Below are 8,609 nucleotides of genomic sequence, written 5' to 3'. Positions count from 1 at the left end.
ACCACACATGTTTATGTTTAAACACGAGAGCTTGACTTCACGAAGCATAACACAGAAAGTTTTACGTTAAAACTAGCGCTAATAACGTCCAGTATTGATGCTCGTCTTCTGCAGTAAAGTTAGACTCAGGCAATAATCTCCTTGTTAAGCAGCATTGTTATTAAAAGAAAAACACTTACCGATTAAATGTAACGCCATCCGGACATTTTCCGTGAAGATTTGTGCAGAAAAATGCAGCATAAAAAGAAGGCATTCCTGTATTGCTGAGCGCAAAAGCGGAGCTGTATTACTATCATAAGATGGCGGCGTTTTTAGCTCATCCAAAGTCACGTGATGTCATGTCTATCCATATAAGTCATTGGTTTAAACATTTGATCACGTCAGTGAAAATAAACCCACAGCTGCTGCCTCTGCCTCACCAGCCAATCACCATTGACCAGGACACGTTTAATAAGGATACACTTAATGATTTTCTAACAGCAAATGAAATAGGTTTAAACGAATTAAATGAAAACATTTAAAGTGCACATTTTAGACGTGTCTATAGTGTTACTGAGCAACACTAACAGAAAATTGCTAACGGTTGTTCCGTGAGCTGTTATGCTGCTGCGACATAGGAAGGTGGTAGATTTTTGTTCTTTCAGTCGTATGGACAAACAGCTAAATAACATATAACAGCCATCTTACCTGGACTCTTCAGGTTGTATCTGTTTTCCATGCTGATAAACTGTGTACGTGTGTGCTAAAGAAGGCTCTGACGACAGTTCCTTCACAGGTCCCTTCATTAACGTTAGCTCAGATATTAGCAGCCCGGTTAGCCCAGATCGGTGCTCCAATCCAACAGTCAAAACCACAGACCGGTCCTCTGTCCGCTGAACCTTACCAAGCCGGCTGAATATCCAATAGTGTCCAAACACAGAGCCTGCTTCTCTCTAAACCTGTCCGGTGGTTCACTTTCGAAACACTTCATTAAACGATATCAGCGTGACGTCATTTTGAAACGTAAACAGGAAGTAACTACTTCTTCTACTTGCGGCAGAGTATAACCTTCAAGATGTATCGCTGCCCTCCACAGGGCAAATGTCTGTAAGACATGATATTTTTCAAAACAGCTTTGAATCATGTGAAAAACTGAATAACAATTAAAAGCCTAGCATTCTTTGAAGGAATGCATATTGCCCGCCGACACAAAACCATTATCATCCAGTTTTGCCTTTCAGCAGCGGGCAATATTCAGTTGGTGGCTCCAAGCATAAAGAAGACAGCAATCTCTGTATCTGATAGCCTTCTAAATACATTTCTTCTTTATATTGTTTATTATTTCCCTTTATTAAAATATGCTGAACTGTCTCTGAAAAGCCACACTCACAGAAGCATGTCGCTTTTTTTCTCAGAAGTTTTAAATATTGATTCAAACCACAATGATCCAATCTCAACTCTTTCTCATAGTTATCATTGGGTTAGTTTTGTTTATTCATCAGTAATTAAATTTCCTGTTAGTACAGAGTGCTCAGGTATCAACATAAAGCCAAACATATGCCAGCCCTCGTATCTTATGATAAAGCAGGACACCTCACTCACTATGTCAGGTCTTGAAGGAAGAAACTTTCTTTTCTTTTTTTAAGTTATCTTTATTAAAAAAGAGAAAGTGTACAAAAACACATATCAAGCATAAAAGCTATAAGCATACAGTTGTTTTGGGAGGCAATCAAAGCACAACATAACGAAAGCAACCATGCAAATATACTAATGAAAGACAAAAGAGAAAAGAAAAGAAAAAACATTAGGAACGCAAAGATTTCAGAATTCAAGGGAATAGTTCAAATAATTTAAAAGGTATGAATAAACTACACTGATTTCTTTGATGACTTCTTTTCCATAATCTTTGGTGATTATCTCTGTCGAGGAGGTTATGTTTTCATCCGTCTGTCTGTTTGTCTGTTAGTATGATTATTTTAAAGCTAATAAACACATTTAGATAAAATGTTGGGGTTGTCACCAAAAACAAGCAACTAAATTTAGGTGGGGATCTGGATGACCATGATCCTACAGTCTTTTTAATGACTCTATGGCCTTGGCTGAGATTTGTGCTTTCAGAGCACTGCTAGTTGATAATACCAAAGAAATTCTCCTATATAAACTGTGAGCGATGTTTTAATATATTTACATTTGTGGACAAAAACCTATTAAAATAATCAGGATATTTGACAGAAAATCTAAATTTTTATTCTCCATCGTAGCAAAAATAATAGCATTCCTGTCAAATCGGGGAAGAAGATGAGGGAGGTTTGGGACTCCGCCAGTCATACAAATCACACCAAAAAGCTTTGTAATACAGGATGTGGCAATTGGTGTGTTCTCCTGTTTTTCTTCCTGGCTAACCAGCTGCTGATTAGGCACAGCTGCAGCTCCTTTTCCTAATGAACTCTGAGGGTTTTTAAGGAGGCACTGAGTACCTGGTCTTCGCTGGAGCAACATGTATCTTACGGTACTTGTCTCAGCTGCACTGTTACTGTGTTAACCAAAAATATTATTTATCTGTTGTTCTTTCTGTGCCTTGAAAAGTCCTGATATTTACTTGAAATCCTGATATCAGCCAGAGATCCTGATAGTACGGTAGACCTGAAGTGCAAACCGCATAAACAAATCTCTAAACACAACTACAAATTGAAAAACATGACAACATTAACAAAGCACAATTACAAATTACAAAAACACAACAACATTAATGAAGCACAGTTACAAAATACAAAAACACAGCAACATTAATGAAGCACAATTACAAAATACAAAAACACAACAACATTAACAAAGCACAATTACAAATTACAGAAACACAACAACATGACCTGAGAAATCGCTGATTGGACGACACCACTTTTGGCTTTTGAACCAGAATTTATTCTGGTTTTAGCACATTCCACAGTAATCCGAAGAACAGAACCAGCCTTCTTTATCGGGTTGTTTAGCCTTTTTAAACTTTTTAACATGAATATTTTTGGTGGCACAATGGTGTAGTGGTTAGAGCTGTTGGTTGCAAGAAGGTTGCAGGATCGCTTCCCGGCCTGGGGGCCTTTCTGGGTGAGTTTGTATGTTCTCCCTGTGCTCTGGGTACTCCGGTTCCTCCCACAGACCAAAAACATGCATGTTAGGTTACGTGATGACTCTAAAATAGTCCCTAGGTGAGAGCGTGAATGGTCTCACCGTTTGTCTCTATGTGGCCCTGTGATGGACTTGCGACCTGTCCAGGGTGTCCCCCGCACAGTGACTGCTGGGGATAGGTGCGGAGAAGCAGGTGGATGGATGGAAAGAAACTGGAGTATCCAGTGAAAACCACAGTGTACCCAGGGTGAACATGTAAATGCCATTGGCCCAGGATCCCCTCCAGGCCAGGAGGAGACCCTGTGACCTATTTGGTGTGATGGGACAGCGCTGATCACTGTTCTTCCATGCTTCCCCTCAATGTCAAATGGTTGGAAGAGCTAAGTGACTGTTAATTTTATTATATTTCTCATGTGTCATCAGCTGCAGTATTTCTAAAATTAATTTTCATGTTGAGGATTTTAGGAAGCAGTCTGGGTGTTAATACTATAATGGTTGCAGGAATTTTCTCTCCTGTTTGATGTGAAATTTGGGTTGATTGCATTTAGCTTGCTATGGTCTCTTTTGTTGGTTGCTGTGCCATTGGTTTATGGGACTTTGGTACTGTGTCATTTGGGTTGCTGTCTTTGCCCGCTGATCATCATGTGTCTTTTGCTGGGCATTTAGTAGCCTGTGACTATTGTATATAGGGTATTTTCAAATCTGCTGTTTTGGGACCTTCCTTATTTCAGTTGGATGAATTTTAAATTGATTTCTTTCTTATAAATGTAGACTGTTTCTTGTGTTATTTTCTAACTCTTCTGTTTTAATAAGTGTCCTGGCAGGATTGAACTAACACATTATTAAAATCAATAATTTTCCACATCATACTATATTGAGAACAATTCGTTACAGTATGCTGCCTTTTTAAAGTAGATTGGTAGAGCATGAAAAGCAGCATTCCTTTTTAACTTCCTGGGATAAAGACTGTTAGTAAAGATGCAATGGCTCAAAGGGACAAACAGAGATCAGAGCAGAAACAATGGCAGTGGCCGTGAAAAGCTCAGTTCTAGGGATGGTTGAGTGGGGCTCATCTGAAGGCTTGGATAAAGTCTCAAGTGTTGGATTGGGTGCTATTGAAGATACTCAGGTGTGATGTCAGTCCAGCTAGCGTCCTTGGGTGCTGCGTAGTTGTGTTGGTTAATTGCTTGGTGCTCAGTGGTTGCTGTGTGGTCTGTCAAGATGCACCAGATGCAGAAGGCGTCTGAGTTGGGGTGCCTACTCAATGTCGTAAATCTGAGTTACAGGGCTTTAAATGTTTTTTTGCAGAGTGAAACGTGGAATGAGTGTAAGGAATAGGTTTCAGTTCACTTAGGTGCTGCTCAGAAAGTGTTTGCAACAATATGTGTGTATATACAGTATATCAGTATATATATATATATATATATATATATATATATATATATATATATATATCTCAACTTGTCTATTCCCAAGACTCTAGTCTCCCAAACAATGCTCAGAGCTGCTCATTTGAGAAGGCACACTCAAGAAGCAGAAACCAGGAGAATAAACAGGGTAATCTCCACTGTACCATCCAAATTGTACTCTCAATGGCAGGGGAATAACGAGAGAGCTGAGACTGAGCAATATGGAAAAAGGAGGCAATGATAATGCCCTGTGGCTTCAGGATCTAAGATCTAAAATCTAAGATCTGAACACACCAATCTCCCAGAGCAAGAACCAGTAACCATAACAGTGGAAGACATCCAAGACAGAGTGTTAGCTGGATTGCACCAGTGCGTGACATGATCCATACCTACTGACTGAAGAAACTGACCACGCTCCATGAACATCTATCAGGACAAATGAACCAGCTACTGATGGAAGGGACCCACCCTGAGTGGTTCACCCAAAGCAAGACTGTATTTATCCCAGAAATGGGCAATTCCTTCCAGCTACCGGCCAATCACCTGCCTATGTACAATATGGAAGCTCCTATCAGGCATTGTAGCAGCTAAGATGGATAGGCACATGGGTCAATACCTGGGCGAGACACAGAAGGGAATTGGCACCAACGCCAGGAGAGCCGGTGGCACAGTGGTTAGAGCTGTCGCCTCCCAGCAAGAAGGTTGCAGGATTGCTTCTTTCTGGGTGGAGTTTGCATGTTCTCCCTGTGCATACATGGATTTTCTCTGGTTTCCTCCCACAGACCAAAAACATGCACGTTAGGTTAATTGGTAACTCTTAAAATCGTCCCTAGGTGTGAGTGAGAGCGTGAATGGTTGTTTGTCTCGTTTGTCTCTATGTGGCCCTGCAATGGACATGCGACCTGTCCAGGTGTCCCCCTTCTCTCGCACAGTGACAGCTGGTGCTAGGCAGCTGTGCTAGGCACCAGCTCCCCGCAACCTGGAATGAAGAATTTAGTAAAGAAAATGGATGAATGGATGGATGGACCAGGGGAGTCAAGCATCATCTACCAGTCAGAATGCTAGGCTCGAGACTGTAAGACCAGACACACAAACCTGTGCGCTGCCTGGACTGACTACAGGAAAGCCTATGACTCGATGATCCACACATGGATACTGGAGTGCTTGGAACTGTATAACATCAACAGGACACTAAGAGCCTTCACTGAGAACTCAATGGGAATGTGGAAGACAACTCTAGACGCCAATTCAAAGCAAATTGTACAAGTCAGCATCAAATGCGGCATATACAAAGGTGATGCTTTGTCCCCACTCTTGTTCTGCATTGGCCTGAACCCCATCAGCCAGATGATTGCAAAGACGGGCTTGGATACCAGTTCCAAAGTGGAACAGTCATCAGCCACCTCCTCTACATGGATGACATCAAGCTGTATACCAAAAGTGAGCGAGACATTGACTCACTGATCCACCTCACCAGGATAAAAAGCATCCAAGAGAGGCAAGATGATCACAAATGAAGGGGTTGAACTACCTGAAGGCAACATTGCAAATGTCCAGCAGCTCCAAGTACCTTGGTATACTGCAGACAAATGGCAACCAGGATGAAGCCACAAGGAAGTCGGCCACAACCAAGTACCTTCAGAGAGTAAGGAAGGTCCTGACGAGCCAGTTGAATGGTAAGAACAATGTCCAAACTATCAACACATATGTGATGCCAGTCATCAGATACCCTGCAGGTATAATAACCTGGCCAAAGGAGGAGATAGAAGCCACTAATATCAAGACACAAAAACTCCTCACAATGCACAAAGGGTTTCACCCTAAGTCCAGCACCCCGAGACTGTACACTAAGAGAAAGGAGGGAGACAGAGGACTAGTGAGCATCAGAGCCACTGTACAGGATAAAACAACCAAGATCCTGGAGAACATTGGAAAGAAAGCCCCCAATGATGATCTGCTAAGTGAATGTCTCAGGCAGCAGAAACCCAATGTGAAGAGGAAAGACAAGCCCCTACACGGCATTTACCACTGGCTGACTGAGGAAGTGGCTGATATCAACAAATTCTACCAGTGGCTAGAAAGGGCTGGACTGAGGGACAGCACATAGGCACTAATCATGGTGGCACAAGAGGAGGCCCCTCAGCACATGAGCAATAAAGGCCGGGGTCTATCATACCAGGCGGAACCCAACATGCAGCCTGTGTAAAGATGCCCCTGAAACAGACCAGCACATAACAGCAGGATGTTAGATGCAGGCAGGCAAAGCATACGCCATAGCCACATGGCTGGAATAATGTACAGGAACACCTGTACCGAGTATGGACTGGAAGTCCCACAGTCAAAGTAGCAGACTCCACCGAAGGTGGTAGAGAACAGCAGGGCTAAGATACTGTGGGATTTCCAGATCCAGACTGACAAACAGGTGATGGCTAACCAACACAACATTGTGGTGATAGATAAGATATAGACGAAAGCAGTGGTGATAGTTGTAGCAGTCCCAAGTGACTGTAACACGAGGAAGAAGGAGCACAAAAAGCTTGAGAAATACCAGGGGCAGAAAGAGGAAATAGAGAAGTTGTGGAGAGTCAAGGCCTCAGTGGTACAAGTGGTCATTGGAGCACTCGGTGCTGTGACCCCAAACTGGAAGAGTGGCTCCAACAGATCCCAGGAACAACCTCGGAGATCTCTGTCCTGAAGAGTGCAGTCCTAGGAACAGCTAAGATACTGCATAGAACCCTCAAGCTCCAAGGCCTCTGGTAGAGGACCCGAGCTTGAAGTGAAAGTGGAACTGCACATGTGGAATAAATAGGGTGAGATGGAAGTTATATACATATACATACATACATACATACACATATGTATGTGTGTGTGTGACTTTTAAATGGTATTCAAATCCATAAAGCCCCTCCATCCGTGGTATTTTATGACGCACAGCCAGAAATCATTGGCAAGAGTGCAGGAGACACAAAGAAACTGGCAACTTTTTAATTTGTCAGAGAGTCCATATTTAACAGCAGATAGTGGATTGTGAAACACATGTCACTGTGATAATTAACTGCCCATAATAACAAACTCTGTGCCACAGTAAAGCTTGAATTGATCTGTTTTTACAAAGGTTTTGGCCTGTTTTATTATATTTTGTTGATGTTTGACAAATATCTTATGAATTAGGCATTTGAAAAGTGTATCTTAACCACAGGGTAAAGCAGCATTTTAATATATATATATATATATATATATATATATATATATATATATATATATATATATATATATAAAACATAAAATGGTGTCAGAGCCTATGCTTCACACACACAGTCATTAAGAAATTGTGTTACAGCAGCTCAGTCCGCTGTCAGGTGTCTATCATTGGAAACTTGGATTGCACACAGGTTCGAGTTCAGGTTTGAATTGCACAGACATTTAAAAAAGATACAAATTAGGGGAATCCTACCAAAATAACATTTATAACACAAATTGAATATGAAACAAATAATAATATTTGCTTTATTTTACTGTTGAGTGTTTTTTGCCAATCAAAAGACAGGACGTATTATGGTATGATGCCATTCGTCTGTCTGTCTGTGGACATTCGTCTGTCTGTCTGTACTCCGAAATGTATATCTAGTTAGAATATCATAGGATACTGGGTGCTGTTGTACTAATTTAGGTTCATTTGGGCAGGCAGGGTTCCAACCCTCTAAAAAACAATTTGTCCTAAAAAATGGTTCCTCCTTACAAATGTCATTCACTTAATCACTTAGCTCACGGTTTTGTTCTGGGTAACAGTGGCGTCACTAGGCCTGTTTTAAAATGTTTTCAAGCCCCTCTAAATAATTTTGGTGTAAAAATTATTTTTTTTTTTTACAAAAATTTAATATAATGTGGCCAGAATATGAGTTTAAATAAAAAAACATATATTATTTAAATATTTACTCAAATATATGATCATAAATCTGTCAGTTTTCTTTTTCTTTACAGTGTAAGGTAGAGATCCTCTTTGGTGCGTCGTTATCAAATCCATTCCACTTGTTCATATAGAGTACTCCCTCACCACATGAAATCCAGTCCATGTTTTCCCTACAAACTTCGTTATCT

The 8,609-nt window shown here is 41.0% G+C and overlaps 1 protein-coding gene across 1 annotated transcript in view; it reads right to left on the bottom strand.

Annotated features, from left to right (window-relative positions):
- Positions 1–1,012, bottom strand: part of ube2j1 (ubiquitin-conjugating enzyme E2, J1) — a 55,171-nt gene extending 54,159 nt beyond the window's left edge. Inside the window, exon 1 of the mRNA XM_017437716.3 lies at positions 688–1,012. Coding sequence (XP_017293205.1) covers positions 688–718 — 31 coding nt within the window. The 5' untranslated portion in view covers positions 719–1,012. The remainder of the gene's footprint in view (positions 1–687) is intronic.
- Between the last annotated feature and the right edge of the window lie 7,597 nt (positions 1,013–8,609).

Source organism: Kryptolebias marmoratus, linkage group LG19, assembly GCF_001649575.2.
Source record: "Kryptolebias marmoratus isolate JLee-2015 linkage group LG19, ASM164957v2, whole genome shotgun sequence".
In the NCBI taxonomy this organism is placed as follows: domain Eukaryota; kingdom Metazoa; phylum Chordata; class Actinopteri; order Cyprinodontiformes; family Rivulidae; genus Kryptolebias; species Kryptolebias marmoratus.
Note: the sequence above shows the minus strand (reverse complement) of the source record. Positions and strands in the feature narration are given on the sequence as shown.